Genomic DNA, 22,324 nt, shown 5'->3' with positions numbered 1-22,324 from the left:
GTCTTCTCTGGACTGTGGATGGATGTGTACCATTGGCTGCTGATAGAAGTGCTGGGTACCTTCTGATTTTGTTTCTCATTTGCTGAAATAATGATGGAGAATGACCACCTTGTGTTTTCTTGATTTGCTCGTGGTATAAAATTTGAAGGTTTAAAATGCTACATCTATTGCAATTTGCCCTTTCAGTATGGTTGTTTATTGACCAGTCTTTTTTTTTTCTTTTACACATGTGTTTCTGTTAAAAGTTAATCACTTTACTCGTAGTACATCCTACACATCGATATTTATCACTGGCTTATATATTTCATTAATTAAGCACTGGGTTATATGCCTACAAAAACCTCACTTTGTTAACTGGAAACTGGTATATTACTATGTTAGTTTCTTTCTTTAAGTAAATTCAGATATCTTATTGTATTGCTTTAATTTTTGCAAAAGAAACATTTTTACCTTCCATTGGCACACTAATCCAGAACACATAAAATAACCATCTAAGAGAAATATTTTTGTGAATTATCTAATTGGGTACTTTACCCTTTTGCACAGTACTGTATATTTTCTAAATTTAGTAAATAAATGAAAAGGCCATATGTTTAGAATTCAATGCTATACTTTTATGGTCTGACAACAATTATTTTTCTTTCTGGTAATGTTTGGCATGGTTTCAGAACTTTAAGATCACACGACACAAATTTATGAAACAGCAAAGGCCATATCGCAACAGTTTCTTTTGAATTAGTGCAATCCATGTTGCTGTTGAACTGTACTTTTAGGGGCTCCCCAAAATGATAATCTGAAAATAGTAATGATAATCTAAAGAACAGTAATGTTAATGATGTTTTGAGTTTAAAGAAGGTTGCAGAGAAAGAAACAGACATAGGCATTACATCAAACATTTATAGACACAAATCTGTTACACATATAGGTCAACACAGCGATAACACGTCCAGTTTGTTACTGTCCTTATATCAATGAAAAGCAATCCAGAAGAAATTATAACATAACCTGTCATTTTTGAAAAAAAAAATGCTAGGGTCACCAAAGTTTGGAAATGCACAGCTCACCAGTACCTATCTGTCACAGGTCAGCCAGCTAAACTTTAAGGAAGTATTAATAATCAATCCACTTGCCAAAAACTTCCACCAACTCGTCAGGCACAGAAACCTTTCAACATATTTCTACTGGGTTTAGCTGAGACAGCTTCTTTTGATCTGGGCTTCAATCCTCCCTTCATTCTAGCCATAAAAATAAGTAAATAAAACACTAATCTTTTCTCAACAGATGTTGTTTCCAATTCAGTCCATCTCTTTCCTACTGGCAAATAAGTCAATCAAACCTCAAAATCAGTGACATTTCGAAATCAGGACTTGCACAGAAATCAGTACTAGACCATATCCTTCTGTATTGATCATTGCAAGGTCCAAATTGTATTACCTTAATATAAAAAAAAAAGTTATTCACATTTACGAATGTTCCGCTTGCAGCGTTGGGAAACGAGAATGCGCGTTTCTTTGGCTCATACACAAGTGACAATTGCATGTACAATGCTCAGTTCTTTTTAAAGTGTAGAGATCAGAATATGATTGAAGAATCAAGCAGATGTGCCTTTATATACAAAATATACATATATATAGCTTTTTCTAAAACATTTTTCATCTCGGTAGCTTAGTTCTCAGGCGTATAGCACATATCCTCCCAAGTACAAATGATCAGGGGCAGCCTCCCCATATACTTGAAATTTGGCCTAAAAAATGGCAAAGTAGGAATTAAAGGTCTTAACAGACAAGAGTCCAATACAGAACTGACAAACAGGAGAATTATGGCGGTTTTTAACATTGGTAAGGGGTAGTGGCATCATCTGGCCTAGAACCAAAAGTAACATCATCGAACCTGGAACCGGAAATGATGTCATCTGAGTCAGACGTGGAGTCATTGAGTCCGGAACCAGAAGTACTGTCCTTGGTACCAGGCAGAATTTCCCATTTTTGATCTGCAGAGATAAAAGAGAAAGGATTAGTGTACTCTGCCACCAAACGGCCCGGCATGGAATTAACGTTTGAGCCCTTTAGCTGGCTGCTATGTGCACAAGTGTGACAAGGGGAACAGGATGATTAACCTGTGATGTTCTGAATTCGAACCTTATCATCTGATCAGAAGTTTGAAGCCTTCTAAAGGTAGCCATGAAAGCATAATCATGAAAATGCACCATCATTTCTCATATTTTTTCCATACATAATAATAATAATACATTTTATTTATATAGTGCTCCTAGGATCATTGGGACACGCAAACCCCTTCACCACGATAAGGTGGCGGTTCGAGGAGGGGGCTTTATGCCCCTGTTAGGGTCACCCAATGCAAACTGGTCCTAGGTGAGGGATGAAACAAAGTGTGGTTCTAAAGACCTATGATGAACAAAAAATTTGGACGGCGTTTTCCCTCGCCTGGACGCGGGTCACCGGGGCCCCCCTCTGGAGCCAGGCCTGGAGGTGGGGCTCGATGGTGAGGGCCTGGTGGCCAGGCTTGCACCCATGGGGCTCGGCCGGGCAAAGCCCGAAGAGGCAACGTGGGTCCCCCTTCCCATGGGCTCACCACTTATGGGAGGGGCCAAGGAGGTCGGGTGCAGTGTGAGTTGGGTGGTGGCCGAAGGCGGGGACCTTGGCGGTCCGATCCTCAGCTACAGAAGCTGGCTCTTGGGACGTGGAATGTCACCTCTCTGAAGGGGAAGGAGCCTGAGCTAGTGCGTGAGGTTGAGAGGTTCCGACTAGATATAGTCAGGCTCACCTCGACGCACAGCTTGGACTCTGGAACCAATCTCCTTGAGAGGGGCTGGACTCTCTACCACTCTGGAGTTGCCCCCAGTGAGAGGCTCCGAGCAAGTGTGGGCATACTTATTGCCCCCCGACTTGGAGCCTGTACATTGGGGTTTACTCCGGTGGACGGGAGGGTAGCCTCCCTCCGCCTTTGGGTGGGGGGATGGGTCCTAACTGTTGTTTGTGTGTATGCAGTGAACAGCAGTTCGGAGTACCCACCCTTTTTGGAGTCCCTGGAGGGGGTGCTAGAGGGCATACCTTCTGGGGACTCCCTCGTACTGCTGGGAGACTTCAATGCTCACGTGGGCAATGACAGTGAGACCTGGAAGGGTGTGATTGGGAGGAATGGCCTCCCCAATCTGAACCCGAGTGGTGTTTTGTTATTGGACTTCTGTGCTTGTCACGGATTGTCCATAACGAACACCATGTTCAAGCATAAGGGTGTTCATATGTGCACTTGGCACCAGGACACCCTAGGCCTCAGTTCGATGATCGACTTTGTGGTCGTGTCATCGGACTTGCGGCCACATGTCTTGGACACTCGGGTGAAGAAAGGGGCAGAGCTGTCAACTGATCACCACCTGGTGGTGAGTAGGCTTCGATGGTGGGGTAGGATACCGGTCAGGCCTGGTAGGCCCAAACGTGTTGTGAGGGTCTGCTGGGAACGTCTGGCAGAGCCCCCTGTCAGAAGTAGCTTCAACTCCCACCTCCAGCAGAACTTCGACCACGTCTCGAGGAAGGTGGGGGACATTGAGTCCAAATGGGCCATGTTCCGTGCCTCTATTGTTGAGGCGGCTGACCGGAGCTGTGGCCATAAGGTGGTCGGTGCCTGTCGTGGCGGCAATCCCCGAACCCGTTGGTGGACACCAGCGGTGAGGGATGCCGTCAAGCTGAAGAAGGAGTCCTACCGGTCCCTTTTGTCCTGTGGGACTCTGGAGGCAGCTGATAGGTACCGGCAGGCCAAGCGGAATGCGGCTTCAGTGGTTGCTGAGGCAAAAACTCGGGCATGGGAGGAGTTTGGGGAGGCCATGGAGAACGACTTTCGGACGGCTTCGAGGAGATTCTGGTCCACCGTCCGGCGTCTCAGGAGAGGGAAGCAGTGCAGTGTCAACACTGTATATCGTGGGGATGGTGCGCTGCTGACCTCGACTCGGGACGTTGTGGGTCAGTGGGGGGAGTACTTCGAAGACCTCCTCAATCCCACTAACATGCCTTCCAATGAGGAAGCAGAGCCTGGGGACTCGGAGGTGGGCTCCCCCATCTCTGGGACTGAGGTCACCGAGGTGGTCAAAAAACTCCTTGGTGGCAGGGCCCCGGGGGTGGATGAGATACGCCCGGAGTTACTCAAGGCTCTGGATGTTGTAGGGCTGTCTTGGTTGACACATCTCTGCAACATCGCATGGACATCAGGGACAGTGCCTCTGGATTGGCAGACCGGGGTGGTGGTCCCTCTTTTTAAGAAGGGGGACCGAAGGGTGTGTTCCAACTACAGAGGGATCACACTCCTCAGCCTCCCTAGAAAAGTCTATTTGGGGGTTCTGGAGAGGAGGGTCCGTCGGATAGTCGAACCTCGGATTCAGGAGGAACAATGTGGTTTTTGTCCTGGTCGCGGAACAGTGGACCAGCTCTACACCCTTAGCAGAGTCCTGGAGGGTGCATGGGAGTTAGCCCAACCAGTCTACATGTGTTTTGTGGACTTGGAAAAGGCGTTCGACTGTGTTCATCTGGGAATCCTGTAAGGGGTGCTCCGGGAGTATGGGGTACCGGACCCCCTGATAAGGGCTGTTCGGTCCCTGTACAACCGGTGTCAGAGCTTGGTCCGCATTGCCGACAGTAAGTCGAACCCGTTTTCAAAGGGCTGCCCTTTGTCACCGATTCTGTTCATAACTTTTATGGACAGAATTTCTAGGCGCAGCCAGGGTGTTGAGGGGGTCCGGTTTGGTAGACTCAGGATTGGGTCACTGCTTTTTGCAGATGATGTTGTCCTGTTTGCTTCATCAGGCCGTGATCTTCAGCTCTCTCTGGATTGGTTCGCAGCTGAGTGTGAAGCAGCTGGGATGGGAATCAGCACCTCCAAATCCGAGATCATGGTCCTCAGCCGGAAAAGGATGGCGTGCCCTCTCAGGGTTGGGAACGAGATCCTGCCTCAAGTGGAGGAGTTCAAGTATCTCGGGATCTTGTTCACGAGTGAGGAAAGAATGGAGCGTGAGATCGACAGGCGGATCGGTGCCGCGTCCACAGTGATGCGGGCTCTGCATCGGTCTGTCGTGGTGAAAAAGGAGCTGAGCCATAAGGCAAAGCTCTCAATTTACCAGTCGATCTATGTTCCTACCCTCACCTATGGTCATGAGCTGTGGGTAGTGACCGAGAGAACGAGATCGCGAATACAAGCGGCTGAAATGAGTTTCCTCCGCAGGGTGTCTTGGCTCTCCCTTAAAAATAGGGTGAGAAGCTCAGTCATCCGGGAGGGGCTCAGAGTAGAGCCGCTGCTCCTGCGCATCGAGAGGAGTCAGATGAGGTGGCTCGGGCATCTGATCAGGATGCCTCCTGGACGCCTCCCTGGTGAGGTGTTCCGGGCACATCCAACCGGGAGGAGGCCCCGGGGAAGACCCAGGACACACCGGAGGGACTATGTCTCCCGGCTGGCCTGGCAACGCCTTGGGATTCTCCCGGAAGAGCTAGAAGAAGTGGCCGGAGAAAGGGAAGTCTGGGCACCTCTGCTCAAGCTGCTGCCCCCGCGACCCGACCTCGGATAAGCGGAAGAGGATGGATGGATTTATATAGTGCCTTTCCCATGCTCAAGGCATTTACAGAATATAAGAAAGAACGGCAGGGTATACAGTATATAGCATTGTACAAACCAGATAAATAAAGAAGATTACGACAGTGAATTCAGAGAAAAAAAAAGCCTAACAGACAAACATAATTGATGGTCTAGCACACACACATACAGGTTACATGAGCATCTTGACAGAGAAGTAAACTGAGAGAAGGGTAATAAAGTCAAGTAGAGCTAAAAGCCTTCCTGAACAGATGAGTTTTGAGTTGTTTTTTAAAAGAATTAATATGTCAATCATTTGCACCTTGTGAGAACTGTGAGAGAATGAGAATTATGTCTACATTATAAATGTTACGCTAATGTTGTTGGTCTCCAAAAACTGCTTTATTATTTAATATTTCTTTCCATGTTAATCCAAAACACCAGATTTTAATTAGGAGGGGTGTATTACTGTATTTGTCTTTTGGAGATTGATTTGGAGTGAATTCAAACTGCTTACAACACTTGACCTACCACCATTTATTTCCAGTTCAAACTAATCATGAAAGTTGGTCATTTTGATATTATGAGATACAAGAATTGTATCAAGCACATCTCAGTTGATTTCATATTCCTTACTTCTTCTCGTTTCGGCTGCTTCCGTTAGGGGTTGCCACAGCAGATCATCTTGTTCCATATTTTCCTGTCCTCTCTATCTTGTTCTGTCACACCCATCACTTGCATGTCTTCTCTCACCACATCCATAAACCTTCTCTTAGGCCTTCCTCTTTTCCTCTTGCCTGGCAGCTCTATCCTTAGCATCCTTTTCCCATTATACTCAGCATCTCTCCTCTGCACATGTCCAAATCAATGCAATCTCGTCTCTCTGACTTTGTCTCCCAACTGTCTAACTTGAGCAAACTCTCTAATATACTCATTTCTAATCCTGTCTATCCTCGTCACTCCCAATGCAAATCTTAGCATATTTAATTCTGCTACCTCCAGGTCTGTCTCCTCCTTTCTGGTAAGTGCCACCGTCTCCAACCCATATAACATAGCTGGTCTCACTGCCGTTCTGTAGACCTTCCTTTCACTCTTGCTGATAACCATCTGTCACAAATTACTTCGGAATTTCTTCTCCACCCATTCCACCCTGCCTGCACTCTCTTTTTCACCTCTCTTCCACAATCCCCGTTACTCTATACTGTTGATCCCAAGTATTTAAACTCATCCACCTTCGCCAACCCTACTCCCTGAATCCTCACCATTCCACTGACCTTCCTCTCATTCACACACACACATTCTGTCTTGTTCCTCCTGACCTTCATTCCTCTTCCCTCTAGAGCATATCTCCAACTTTCCAGGGTCTCCTCAACCTGCTCCCTACTCTCACTACAGATCACAGTGTCATAACCAAACATCATAGTCCAGGGGGACTCCTGTCTAATCTCGTCTGTCAACCTGTCCATCAACATTGCAAATAAGAAAGGGCTCAGAGCCGATCCCTGATGTAATCCCACCACCACATTGAATGCATCTGTCACTCCTACCACAGACTTCACCACTGTCACACTTCCCTCGTACATATTCTGTGCAACTCTTGCATACTTCTCTGCACTCCCGACTTCCTCATACAATACCACAACTCTTCTTGAGGCACCCTGACCTATGCTTTCTCCAGGTCCACAAAGACACAATGCAACTCCTTTGTGCTCACTAATCATCACCTTCCTTCTTAACCTAGCTTCCACTACTCTTTCCCATAACTTCATGCTGTGGCTCATCAATTTAATCTCTCTGTAGTTACTACAGCTCTGCACATCCCCCTTATTCTTAAAAATCGGTACCAGTGCACTTCTTCTCCACTCCTCAGGCATCCTCTTACTTTCCAAGATTCCATTAACACTAGAATTACCAGAGTCTACGAAAAAACTCGTCGATCCGGCCCACCTTAAAACCATTCGCAGCTCTCTTTTGTCTTCTAAATGTGCCGATTAAGACGAGCCAGCAAGCAGCCGGCTATTCCATCCCCCACCGTCGCAGAGCGTTCACTAAGTTTTCCCAGCTCTTGCCTTGTTTGATTATCTGGGAGTGACTGAACTGCTAGAGTTTTAGTGTGGAAATAATAGATCACTATTTGGAACACACACAGTTCATGTGTGTTCCATTTCTACAGCAATCTGTGTAAACACATTTTTAAAACAGAAACGTATTTTAGTAGTAAATGACAAAATGTAGGCATAAACTATATAATGTATGAAGCCTGAAGTCCAAAGATCAAGTAAAAACACTTCCACAAAAGGTTCAAGACTGATACAATAGCTTCCGTGGCGTAGCGGAAAAATTTGCTGACTTGTAATTGAGAGTCCCCGGTTCGATCCCCACTCACTCCTATATTTGCCGTTTTCAGTAGTGAGCTCCTCTTTTTGTTAATATTATACAGTACACGCATACATTTGGTTTGCGTCTGTAACACATGGTGTGCATTTATAGGACTTGTAAAAGTTACCGTTTTTTTTTTTTACTTTTATTCTCCCTAAATCACGATCACGATACATACTACCCCCCAGGGATCTGACACTGTTATTTTTTATTTGAAACGGAATAACTGGAGATGTGAGTGGTGTTTTGAGACAATGGAACTGGACATTCTCTCATCTGGAGGGATAAAAGCTGACACACAAACACTGGCGAATCTGCCTTCTTCGTATCTCACCGTCACTTGATTTTTTTATTCGGTTTTATTGAGTGTTCCTGCTCATGCTGAATTAGAGTGCACCTTATGGTGAATGATGTCAAAACAACAAAAAAACACAGACGTAGGTATATATGATATTTGGAATTATTCGTTTTATGACCTGTATAGTACATTTCGGAAATCTTTGTGGCACGGATGCAACATTATTCATATTATTCATATTCATTCGCATAACATCTTGCGTTTGTAATCAGTGAATGTGTATTTTTTTTCCCGATCTTGCCAGTCCCCACATGTTGCTGTATGCTGTTTCTTTTGTACTCCAGGACATGCAGATATTATTTGAAAACGAACAGCATCAGATCGGGTGTGGATATGTTGGCGCTATTACTGAAAGAAAAAAAGATCAACATATGCGTTGATCCAGCAGAATTGAATAAGCTCACGCGCTCTAGCATCCCCACCCCCGATCTGACTCTAAGAAACAGCGCAAGTACAGACGCAAACCAAGTGTGATCAAGATTTCCCGGTTCGATCTTACTCACTCCTATATTTGCCGTTTTCAGCACTGAATAAGCTCACACGCTCTAACACCCCCACCCCCACCCCCCAAAAGAGCAGCTTACTACTGAAAACGGACATAAAATTTATAAATTGGTATGCACTGTAAATCGTTGTTTAAAATGTCGATCGCGGTTATTTCTGTTAATTAATTCATACTTTTTACTTAGAGTCAGAACAGGAGCTTGTTCAGCTTATTCAGCTTCTGATCTGACTCAAACAGCGCCAGTATAACTTCACACCCAACCTGACGCTGTTCGTTTTCAAATAATATTGCATTACTTCGACGATGTTTTCTGATTGGTACTATTCGCGTCATAAAATGATTTCTTCCCATATATTTGTCTCTTTCTTTTTTAAAATGTGCGTTGTAGCACTCAGCAACTGGCCACCTGCATGTTCTTGCGCACACTGAATAAGACAGCGCTATATGCAATCATCAGATTCAAATGTTAACAGTTAACAGTTATATAGCACGGAATGGAAATCAGCAGTTCTTAGCATTGCACCACGCAAGCTGTCATATCAACCGCCTACTGTAACTTGCTTTCTTTTTTCTTCGGTTATATTCTTGAATAAAAGTGCACTTGTTTTATTATACTTTTACATGGGTTAGGGAAGGATCCTGAACACGACTGAGACAATGAAAAGTGAATAAAAAAACAAAAAAACAAAGCTAACCTTTGCAAATATCATAAATTACACCGGCTGTTACAGACTGAAATCAAATGTATCTTTTTATTCTAAAATAGTAAAAATAAGAACACTTCACTTCTCATAAGGGAGTCATATAGGATCGAACTCATGACCTTCTGATTGCCAGTCAGCAACTGATACTGTTGCGCCACGGCGACAATCATAGTAAATAGGTGTCAATGTCCCACACTAAGGCAGCTTTTTTTGGTGGCTGCTTTTTTTTTTTGTACCTTTTGTGAAAGTGTTTCTTTGATATTTGGACTTCAGGCTTCATACATTATATAGTTTATGCCTACATTTTGTCATTTGTTACTAGAATATAAAAAACGTTTCTCTTTTAAAAATGTGTTTACACAGATTACTGCAGAAACGCAACACACATGAAATGCGTGTGTTCCAAATAGCGATTTATTATTTCCATTCTAAAACTCCACTCACTCCCAGATAATCAATCAAGGCATGAGCTGGGAAAAGTTCGTTTACATTCTAAGTCAGTGGGGGGATGGAATAGCCAGCTGCTGGCAGCATGTCTTTATCAGTACATTTAGATGACAAAAGACGCTGGCAGAGAGGTGAGAACGGTTTTAAGAAGCGATTTAAGGTGGGCCGGATCTACGAGTTTTTTCGTAGGCTCTGGTAATTCTAGTGTTAAGCAATCTGGTTAAACACTCCACTGCCATCTCTCCTAAACACCTTCATGCTTCCACAGGTATGTCATCTGGACCAATGGCCTTTCCATTCTTCATCCTCTTCATAGCTGTCCTTACTTCCTCCTTGCTAATCCGTTGCACTTCCTGATTCACTATCTCAACATCATCCAACCTTCTCTCTCTCTCATTCTCTTCATTCATCAGCCTCTCAAAGTACTCTTTCCATCCTCTCAACACACCCTCCTCGCTTGTGAGTATGTTCCCATCTTTATCCTTTATCACCCTAACCTGCTGCACATCTTTCCCAGCTCGGTCCCTCTGTCTAGCCAATCGTTACGGGTCCTTTTCTTCCTCCTTAGTGTCCAACCTCTCATACAACTTATCATACGCCTTTTCTTTAGCCTTCACCACCTCTCTCTTCACCTTGCACCTTATCTCCTTGTACTTTTGTCTACTTTCTGCATCTCTCTGACTATCCCACTTCTTCTTCGTCATCTTCTTCCTCTGTATACTCTCCTGTACTTTCCCATTCCACCACCAGGTTTCCATTTCCTCCTTCCTCTGTCCAGATGTCACACCAAGCACACTTCTTACTGTCAGCCTTACTACTTCTGCTGTAGTTGCCCAGCTGTCTGGTAACTCTTCACTGCCACCCAGTGTCTGTCTTACCTCCTACCTGAACTCAACCTTGCAGTCTTCCATTTTTCAACTTCCACCATTTGATCCTTGGCTTCACTCTCCTCCTCTTTTCGATCCCCAATGTCATCCTACAGACCACCATCCTATGCTGCCTAACTACACTTTCCCCTGCCACCACTTTGCAGTCTTCAGTCTCCTTCAGATTGACTCTTCTGCATAGGATATAATCTACCTGTGTGCATCTTCCTCCACTCTTGTACGTCACCCTATTTTCTTCCCTGTTCATAAAATACATATTCACCACAGCCATGCCCATCTTTTTCGCAATATCCACTATCATCTGACCTTCTTCATTCTTGTCCTTGACACCATACCTACCCATCACCTCCTGGTCTCCTCTGTTCCCTTCACCAACATGTCCATTGATATCTGGTCCAATCACCACTTTCTGTACCATGGATACACTATCCATCACTTCATCACACTTCCAATTTCCAGCTTCATAATCATTACTCTGTCTGACACTCTTTTCACTTCCAAAACACTCTTGACATACTGTTCCTTCAGAATAACTCCAACCCCTTTTCTCCTCCCATGCACAGCATGATAGAACAATTTGAATCCACTTCTGATCCACCTGGCCTTAATCCCCTTCCATTTAGTCTCTTGCATGTACAATATTTTAACCTTCCTTCTCCCCATCATATCAGCTAACTCTCTTCCCTTACCAGTCATACTGCCAACATTCAAAGTTCCTACCCTCAGTTCCACTCTTTTTACCTTCTTCCTCTCCTCTTTCTTCCAGACAAGTCTACCCCCTCTTCTTCTCCTTCTTCGGGCAACTGTAGCCCAATTTCCGCAAGCACCATGTTGGCTAACAGTGGTGACCATTGTTAACCCGGGACTCGATGTAACACTCCCCATTTATCTGGACTTGGGACTGGCATGAAGAAACACACTAGTTTGTGCATCCCCTATGGCTGGGTTGATTTCATATTCCTTACTGCTACATTAAATTACAAGGGGGTCCAAATTTGATAACCTATCTATTAGTTTTTGTCCCCCCTTTATTTTCAGTGCAAAAAAAGAAAGTGATAGTTTGTTCTTTATATACTGTATTATGAAAGACAAAGATAATATAAAAAATGTTTTTTTGTTGGCTAAAGGATCTGGACTGGCAAATGGAAGGTTGCCAGTTTGAATCCTAGCAATGACAGAAGTAATGGTACTTTGCCTGCAATTGCTCCAGGGGCACTGTATAAATAGCTGGCCCTGCACTCTGACCCTCAAACTCTGTAGAAGATAAGTTGTGGTATGCGAAAAATGTCAAATTCCTAATACAAGAAATTGTGTATTGCAAATGAAGGATTAAAAATCATTAAAAAAAATCATTATTGATACATATCAGTTTATGTCCCATCTTTATTGTTAGGTTAAAGAAAAGAATTAAAGTGAAGGTGTATTGCTTTTATATTATGAGACACTTGAATGCTTTAAAACATGTATCAGTTCATTTCATATTCCTTACCACTGCATTAAATCATAATGGGGACCAAATCTGATGGCCTACCTATCAATTTTGGTTCTCCCTTTATTTTTATGTTTTAAAAGATGTATGAATTGTTTCTTATTCTTTATTAATACATTAAATCAAAAATGATGACCTGTTTGTCTGTTGTGAAGGACAGCCGGATCCCATGCCCGGCAGGGACGCCCCTGCTGCATCTGTTCTGGGGGAGCCATGATGGGCAGCTCAATACCTCTCCCGGGACGCCAGAGTCTGGAGGAGGAGGAGGACTAAGCCTGAGGAGGAGGAGTGGTGGTGGTGGTGCTGAGGTGGAGAGAAGAAGTGTGGTTTGTGAGTGTTCTGGGACTGTGTTGGGCCTGTGGGACACGGGGAAGGCATGCCCCACAGCTGAAGAAGAATAAAAGACTGTTTATTAAGTACATGCCTCTGCCTGAGTCTGTGCCGGGTCGGGTGCTATATAGCGCTCATATTATAGTGGCGTAGCCGGCAGGATCCCGGCCCGTCCATTTGGACCGGAATCTGCACCTATATTCAAGAAGAGACCCGGCATAGCGACCTACAACAGCGCGAGGCATGTGCTCGACTCAGCTGCTCGGAGAGCACGCTCCCGTCGCAGCTACAGGCAAGGACACACTGCCCAGAGGAAAGAGCACAGCGCAACGAGGCGCGCACACGCGGCAGCGGCCGCAAGCCGGCACGCGCAGCACAGCGAGAGAGCGCAACTGAGGCTGCCAAGGAGCTGCTGCAGGCACCGCTCAGAATGGGGAAAAAGAAAGCCGGGCAGGCACAGAAGCCAGACGCTGCCATGCCAACCAACACCACGGGTTGCAGCCGGAGGTAGGTGACGCATCAGCCTACCTTCTAGGCGCCGAGGGGCGAAGCACCCGTTGCTGGCCGGATGAGGTCTGTCTGTGGCGTGACGGCGGAGAGACCTCGGGAGAGAGCGAGGCCGGGCTGTGTCTTCTCTTCGAGCTGAGTAAACAGCTGAAGGAGGAGAGCCCGGACGAGTTTCCCGACGTGGTGTCGCCGCCCAAGGAGCAGGAGCTCCTTTTGGAAACAGGTGAAGGGGGGGAGGGCGTGTGTCAGTTGCCCACCGAGGAAAGGTCGCAGGCGGGGCCGACGGACCTTCTCCCCGAGCCTCTAGATTACCCGAACAGGCCTGCGGAGATGCCGCAGGGCCTTGATGGCTCATGGTCAGCGGAAGGGGACAAGGGGAGCCTGAGTCCACTGCCGACCGAAACTATTAACTTTTTCTGGGCTACAGGGGAGGTACAATCCGTTGTCCTCGCCCTGCAGTCTTTGTTCAAAATCTTTCAGGTCCTGCAGGAGTCAAAGGAGGGGCTGGAGAAGAAGCTCGGCGGCCCGTGCGGAGCACTGTTTGATTGGCTTCGGACATGTGGGTCGTCACCCTCCAGCCTGCAGGACGCAGCGACGCAGGTAGGTGACGCCTGGGTCGGACAGAAAGGTAGGCGGTGCGCAGCGGCAGCAGGGATGATTAGTACTGCTTGCCAGGCCGCTCCGCCCTCAACACAGGATGCTGCCGTGATGACAGACGGCGTGGCAGAAGAGCGTGAGGAGAGGCAGCTGGTGAACGCCGGCTGCCAAACGACTCCGCCCCGACTGCCCGCGTCTGACTTACGGCCGTCTAAAGGGGTGCAGACGGCACGGGGTCTCCCCTCTTCCCATAGGGGGACTCAGACCGTCATTACACCCAAAAGAAAGAGGAGGACCCGGACAAAGAGGTCAGGGACTCCTAACAAGGTGCAGCATAAGCCTATTGGTTTAACGCAGCGGGAGGGCTACGCTGCAGAGGGGCGGAACCTTTGCAAGCCCTCCGCAGAGCGGGCTAAGGGGCAGGAGTTTCCTGCCTGCTTCCACGCCCGCAAGGGTCGAACTGGAGGGGGTCGGGCGTGCTATATCTGCGGCTGCGGTGGCCACGTCTGGAGGTGTTGTCCAGTGAGGACGTCTGAGTGGCAGGGACGTCGGGGCAGCACCCCCAGACCTGTTGATTATATTTTCACAGGCCGCAGAAGCGGAGCCAAGAATGCCGACTCCCTATCCTGGAGAGGACCGGCCCTCATGGGGCAGGCCGATGAGCCCCAGAAGCCTCATCTGAGGGAGGGGCCATGTGAAGGACAGCCGGGTCCCATGCCCGGCAGGGACGCCCCTGCTGCATCTGTTCCGGGGGAGCCACGATGGGCAGCTCAATACCTCTCCCGGGACGCTTGGTGGCAGCCTCCCTGGTGGACGATGATTCCCCAACCTGGCGCAGGGCTCCATGGGAGATGGAGTCCTCCACAGCCTGGTTGGGGGCTTGGATGGCCGCTAGGGGGAGCTGCATGACGTCTGCAGCCCAGCTGGTCGACTCGTCAGCCCCACCCGGAAGTTCAATTAGGACCAGGTAATCAAGCACCTGGAACGCTTCCGGGTGGGGTATAAAAAAGGCCAGCCACCACCACTCGAGAGAGCCAGAGTCGGGAGGAGGAGGAGGACGACTAAGCCTGAGGAGGAGTGGTGGTGCTGAGGTGGAGAGAAGAAGTGTGGTTTGTGAGTGTTTTGGGACTGTGTTGGGCCTGTGGGACACGGGGAAGGCGTGCCCCACGGCTGAAGAAGAAATAAAAGACTGTTTATTAAGTACGTGCCTCTGCCTGAGTCTGTGCCGGGTCGGGCGCTATATAGCGCTCATATTACACTGTTAATAACCACAGTAAATTATTTGACTCTGACTTCCTTTTCCTCATTTATTCGAGATATAAGATGTTTTACACATCTGTCAGTGTGTGTGCCCTTTTATGTTTAAATTTGTAAATTATCTGAGTAACTGAACCACACATAATCCTGGTGTCATTACACTTCAGTTAGAATTTACTTTATGCATTTTCAAATGTGATTAATATTAAATGATATGCTAGTAAGAACTTGGTTTTCTTAACTTAATAAACTTAACAAAAATTAAGGAGTGACATTTTTGTATTAATGTCTTTCCTAAGTTATTCACATCTATAATGCTTTTCGAGAACAAAATATTAGCAACAAAAGGAGGCTTACTGAAGTTTATCAGAGTATGAACCTCTAAATTGACATGGGTTTATTGTATTTAATAACACTTTGTGTTTCATAGAGATTAAAACTTCATATCGGAAAAAAAAGTGGAAATTATTAACATATATGCATTGAAAATATTACAAGTAATAAAAGGGCATTTTAATTATTAAGCTTTACTGGCTATCTTTATAAGGCTTCAAACCTTGATGGCATGTGACAAACAAATGCAAACTCTCACCAAAATGCTCTATGCCATTAAGAAGGTTGTCGCTTCACATTATATGGCAGTGATAATGCCTACTTCCAATGATGGTTAAGATTCAGGTTAGGGGACGGTTATCAGACTCAAATTATTTAAACCAAGTGACAGAAACCTGCAATTCAATTGATTGTCCAATGGAGCTGCACCTGCACCCATCTCACTCTCGCAATTGATCAGATTTGAATTCGGGATATCAAAGGTTAATTGTTCTGTTTCCCCTCCACTAGCGATTGTTTGCACTTAGGAGGATGCATGTTGTACAAAAGAGAACTAAGCTATTGAGCAAAAAAATGTTTTAGAAAAAGCTGTAAAATGGTATGTTTTATGTATAAAGGCACACATGCGTGATTCTTCATTCATATTCTTATCTATCTATTATAAAAAAAAATCTTTGGGAGGGAGACTAGGGAGACGAGACGTGATCTTCTCGGAAGACAATTTGAAGTCCTGTGAGAGACACTTCAACTTGCTCCCAGCTCTTAAAACAACGACAAATGACAAGCAAAACACGCAGCTTGCCAGCAGCAGAAGCCCAGCAGGTGATCCGACCGCTTCTCCTTGCGTGTGTTCAGCCACCCTAACCCCCTACTTCACAACAAGAGTGGCAGAGATGCGAAGTGGCAAAAGGACAGCTACTGTACATGCTTTAAAATGATCGACGGGCAACGCGACAGCAGCAGAAAGACAGCAGATGATCCGGTGGCATCTCCTTAGCATGTGTTCAGCCGCAACCAGCCCCCCCCTCTTGAAAATGCGAGCAGCGTTATACATCCTTCAAGAAAGAGATTTAACCACGCATGGGGCTGGAAATAAAGGACAAGTATTGTTTTTACAACGTCACGCAAGACAAGGCAGTGAGACATCATTTAAAATAAGTCCACAGACATCTAACCTAGCAGTTGTTGGATTGCTGTTGGCAGACATGCTTCATGTGCTCCCAGCTCTTAAAACAACGACAAGTGACAAGCAAAACACGCAGCTCACCAGCAGCAGAAAGCAGCAGATGATCCGACCACTTCTCCTTGCGTGTGTTCAGCCGCACCCCCTTCACAACGCGAGCAGCGTTATACATCCTGTGAGAAAGAGATGTAACCACGCCAGGGCTGTAAATAAAGGTCAAGTATTGTTTTTACAAAAGTTTTAAAGTAAAAGTGAAAATAATGCCTATGTAACAATTCCCATGAAACTTAAAATCTCTTTAAATTGTATATCTGGTAAACCAAACCCAGCAGAGCCCCCTGGTCTCTTAACAGAATCAACAACAATTACGTGCTCAATTGTCATCTATGATTGAGCTGCAGAAACGCATGTTCTGGCAGGTTCCTCAATGCTGCGTGTGGACCGTTCGTAAATGCAAATAACTTTTTTTTTTTTTTTTTAAAGAATAAAATTTGGACCTTAAAATGAGAAGGGCATAGTCATTTCTGTGCAAGTCCTGGTCATGAAACTTAGGAGGAACTGAATTGGATAAAACACCTGCCAGTGTTTCAGTTGTTTCCTGGTCCTGCCTAAAAAAACTATGGTGGCTCTTCCAGACAAGATTCATAGGGAATACCAGAATATTCCGGAGAATACTAGTACATAAAAATTAATATATGTATAGCAACAAAAGTTTCCTCCGGGAGCTCCGGTTTTCTCCCACAGTCCAAAGACATGCAGGTTAGGTGGATTGGTGATTCTAAATTGGCCCTAGTGTGTGCTTGGTGTGTGGGTGTGTTTGTGTGTGTCCTGCGGTGGGTTGGCACCCTGCCCAGGATTGGTTCCTGCCTTGTGCCCTGTGTTGGCTGGGATTGGCTCCAGCAGACCCCCGTGACCCTGTGTTCGGATTCAGCGGGTTGGAAAATGGATGAATGGATGGATAGCAACAAAACTTGCTGTATATAGTTCATTACGACATGTCAACACTTAAATGTCTAGTAGTTCAGGGTAAAGCATTTTCACACTAATTATGCCAAGAATAAACACAAATCTGATTCTGATCACCTTTTATCTTATTATGAAAGTGAAGAGATGCTTGCAATAATAAAATGACACAAGATCAGAATAATATTTCTTGATGGAACATGTTAATCATCGGTGTGTGCATCAGTGTGTGGAGGCAAGGAATTTTGGGATTTTTTAATGTAAGGTTTTGCATTAACACTCACTTTCATCTCTCTTCACCAGGTTAAGTATTTCAATATTGGTTGTCCAAAAGGAAGACATCTTCGTGTTCAGAGGTACTTTTTTCTGTTGTGCTTTATTCCATGGTTCTGTTCACAAATTTTCCCAGCTTAATTTCTCTTTGGATGAATACTTCTTGGATCAAACTCAGACACAGGCAAACTTAATTTCCATACACTTCCCATTCCATTGTCATCATACACAAAACATAGAGCTTTTGAAAGGTATGCCACTTATTACTGTCCCACCTGTCTAACAGCTTAGATAAAAGTGAAAGAAATGTCAAATGGTAGTGTTTAAATCCACAAGTATTTTATTGCCAACATTTATTCTCCTCAATGTGGACATGATTCATTAATATTGGCTTTCAGATTTTTCAAAGCATATTATAGGCATCTGTTGAATAAAAGTTTTAGCATAATAGACTGGAAAAAAACAAATGTAATGAATTATTATTATTATTATTATTATAAACAAAAAAAAAAGGTTTCATCTGTATCATAGGACCGAGGGTCAAATATGGTCATATAAGGTACCTGTCAATTTAAATTGGCATAGCTTAACGGGCCCCCAAATTAATAACCAAAATACAGAGTGGAAGAGAAACTGACTGCCCACTGTGAATTGGTTAATGGCTTTTGTAGTGCATGTTGCAGATAAAAATTAAATTGAAATTTCATAATGGTTCGCTGAAGTTACAAGGGGATTAATAATGATAAAATAATATAAATACATAAATACTGCAAACTAATATAAATACATAAATACTGCTGGTGGTATGAAACCTATAAAACTCTACTTCTCTTTTATGCTGGACCACTGCCCCAGAGCCTTGATGTGTGAAACGTACCACAAATAATCATGGGATGTACATCTGAGTATGATTCATTTCCCTATGCATTATGTGGGTCAAACTAAGCATTCCAAAGAAGTGTTTTACTGGAGAAAATATAAATTTCTGCTTCATGATGTAGACAATGTTGTGCTGAGCTGACAAGTATATGTCCAAGCTTTAATTTTGTTTCAACCTATAACTTTTCTTTTTTCTTTTTAGGCGATGGGAGCTGAAATGTGAAAGAACAAATTTGACAAATTATTTTATTCCAGGGTGAGACAGTTTCAGAATATAGTATGTTGATAAATAATATGAAAAATGTAGTCTTATATTGGCTGACCAATTAAATATATCAGTTAGTACCTAAAAGTGCTTATTTGTGACTTTCCTTTTTTTTGATATGATTTCCCTGGGTTTGACCTCTGTTGATTAGCTATGATTTGAGTGACATTTTCTTAATCTTTGCCCCTCAAATTAACAGAAATTTATAATTAGCAATATCATTTTCATGTACCAATCTATTAAAACATGACATAGCAAGGTTGCTCAAATCAACATAAAATAACATTAATTACATTTACCTCTGTGTTTATTTGTGTGCTCATTTATTATGTGTTACTTACTAAGCAAAAGACTTATTTCCCCATGTGTAACTCGCATAAGAATATGGAGTTTTCTTTAATAAGGTCTAACTTGTTTTCTTCTCCTGGATCGTGGCTTTTTCTTTAAACCTTTTTAGTCATCTGCTTGCTGCTTACATAGCAATAGAGTTTATTGACTTTTACTTTACTCAGACAGTATTTCCTCTCTCTCCCCTTCCTAAGGGCTAGAGGGCAGAGTGAAATGACAACTATTGCACTTGAAGGATGAAAAGTAAATGGCTCACATGTTTTTTGTACTGGTTCAACTTCAGATAATATTTTAATGAATTTGCTTTCAATGTTGTAACCAGCTCTATTCCTAGCACATACTACCATTGTGAGTACATTTGTCTAATAACAGCATTCTGTCGCCCACCCAAGGCAATGTCATGGCCAGATTTTAAAGCTGCAAATGTATATGCGTGTGCATGTATATGTGTTTTGTCTTGGTCTCCTTTTGTATTATTAATATGTAGCCTTTGTCAGAATACCTCAAATCTTCCAGACTTACCACTGTTTATAAGGTACTGTAACATATAACTTCTCCCCACCTTCCCTTCTACATCTATAACCTCAGGCAATTAGGTGTAGTAAAATACAAGCAGGAGTTAAGTTACAATTTAAATAATGTATTATTGATAATATTCATAAATAATAACAATATGAAAGGTACATTTGAATATTGGCAACCATACAACCTGATAAATGTTGATGTGTAGTTTTAGGCGGCACACAGACATATTAGTTACTTAAAATGTCTCTAGTTAAGCCCACATTTGTGGTCAGCTTTCTTCAGAACAGGCCGCATGCCTGTCTCAATATAGCTGCCAAGCTGTGCTCTTCATTGTGTTGTCCTTTTCAGTTCATGGTGTGAGACGGTCTTTCATTAATTTGGTAAGAGAGAGAGAGTGGGGTAAAGCAAGCAAATTTATAGGTTTTCTGTCCAACCCCTAGAGCCAATAGGATGTCATGGTACTTAAAGGCTTCTGATGCAAGCCACTTCCAAACAGCCATATTTCAGACCAGTGGGGGGATAGAACACCTTCACACCTGCCCTCCAAACCATGTGTTAAGGTAAAACTTGGCAGTTGGGCAGTCTGGCTTTCCTGTTGGGGTTGACTGGGAGTCCTGCAGAGAAATATTAGCCAATGTTGTTTGAGGCACTTCCCCCAACCCTGTCGTAAAATTACAAAGAGACTCATTCCTAAAAGGGGGGAAGGGGTTCTTAAACCATCAAACCATTGCTGTTATTATCTATAATGTAACACTAATTACATTGCTTTGTCTAAGTTACAAATAAAGACATACAAAATATTTATCAACTTGTATGCAAAATTTCACATCACAACAATATGTTTATATTTTCATATTGTGTTTCATCCTTTAATCATTTGCTCTTTTCTTTTTAAGGATATACCTTCATTATCCCATAAATGACATAATTGTGAGTATTTTCTTTTTGTCCAAAAAAGTAAAAATGTATACCTGCTTCAAAGTTTATTTTTTGTTTCTATGGTGGTACTCCAGCAAAGTCATTTATCTTTTCTCTTCAAAACCATGTCTGTTATGATTCAGGCTTCATATACGTTTTTTTCTAGCCTTTAAGGTCCTGGTATAAAGTATCCTTTAGGGTTTTTTGTCATGTGGACGTCAATTTTATCATTAATTTTTAGAATGGGTGTCATTTTAATTCGGCTCATTTGTTACTATCTTATTTTTCTTTATTTACTTGACAGCATTTTAGGTGTCGTCAAGTGACAATAAATGTCACTATCAGTGAAATCATTTGAATTTCTGGTATAAATATGGCAGCAATCTCACACATCTTTATCCCTCGGTGAATAAAACCTTTCTTGAAATGACTTCTGTTTTATTAGCTTGGCTTCTTAACAAGTGAAGAAGCATGTTTCTGACTTTGACTTTAGTATGATGTCCCCTTTTGGTTATCCCTTCTACTTTGACTCTGATTTCATGCCTAACTGGATATGACCTTGTGTCTGTCTACCTTCATTGTAGTTCTGACCCTGCTAATGATATCCTGGACATTTTTACACACAGTAATCCTTGGGGACCTTCAAAAATCCTCAATATGTCCAAGTGGCACCATTTTGGAAATTGAGACTAATAATATAAATAGATGGTCTGGATGTAGTCTAGTGCTGGACATCTGTATTATAATGTAGTTCTATTTTACTGTAGATTATTGTTTATTTTTTCAAAATTCTTCTCTTTCAGGCATCTACTGTTAATTTTTCAAGGCCTTTGCATTATATGTTTATCACAGTATGGATCAGTGGGGATGACAGAATAGGTTTTACTTGGAGTGCTATGTCTGCTGTTGCATTCAATGTGCCAGGTGTCAATATCATATTTTCCCTACCATGAAACTCCTTTATGTTTTTGCAGTGCTTTCTAATTGTGCTAATCATTTGTTTGGTTGCATATAGGAAGCATAACAGAATGGGAGGGATTGGCAATATTTTAGGAGTTATTTCCACTGTTCACTTTCTCTTCCACTTTTTCATTCAAGATCCCCACTGTCACTTTTTCCCCTATGATGACGCAGGGAGATTTATGCATGTGTTTATGTGTTTATGCATATTGGTTTTCTCCTCCTGTTCTGGTGCTTTGGGGCCTCATGTATAATGCCGTGTGTAGAATTCACAGTAAAACATGGCATACGGACAAAAGTGAAAATGTGTGTATGCTTAAAAAAGTCACATGCACAAAACCATGCGTAAGCCAGCTTCCACAAACTTCCGCTCCGTAAATCCCAGTCAGCGTGAAATGTAACACATGTGCATGCACCTGCCACCCACTCCAACTCCTCCCAGAATTCTGGCCCTTTCAATATATAAATCAATTTAAATAGCTCCTTATTCAGCATTTTGTGAAAAGAATGGCAAAAGCATGGGGAAAAAGAAAGTGGAGGTCCACTCAGTGAAGTGGAGGCAAGGAAAAACATATGTTTTGGTGGCTTAGGCAGTGGTATGAGCAGCAAAAGGAAATGGATGGAGTGTGCACTCAAAATGTCA

The 22,324-nt window shown here is 43.6% G+C and overlaps 1 protein-coding gene across 1 annotated transcript in view; it reads left to right on the top strand.

Annotated features, from left to right (window-relative positions):
- Positions 1-22,324, top strand: part of LOC127527084 (cation channel sperm-associated auxiliary subunit epsilon-like) — a 125,732-nt gene that overhangs the window by 52,576 nt on the left and 50,832 nt on the right. Inside the window, exons 5-6 of the mRNA XM_051924702.1 lie at positions 17,817-17,869; positions 18,868-18,921. Coding sequence (XP_051780662.1) covers positions 17,817-17,869; positions 18,868-18,921 — 107 coding nt within the window. The remainder of the gene's footprint in view (positions 1-17,816; positions 17,870-18,867; positions 18,922-22,324) is intronic.

The sequence above is a fragment of the Erpetoichthys calabaricus genome, chromosome 3 (assembly GCF_900747795.2).
Source record: "Erpetoichthys calabaricus chromosome 3, fErpCal1.3, whole genome shotgun sequence".
Classification (NCBI taxonomy): domain Eukaryota; kingdom Metazoa; phylum Chordata; class Cladistia; order Polypteriformes; family Polypteridae; genus Erpetoichthys; species Erpetoichthys calabaricus.
The sequence above is the reverse complement of the archived record's forward strand: the minus strand, read 5'-3'. Positions and strand labels throughout refer to the sequence as shown.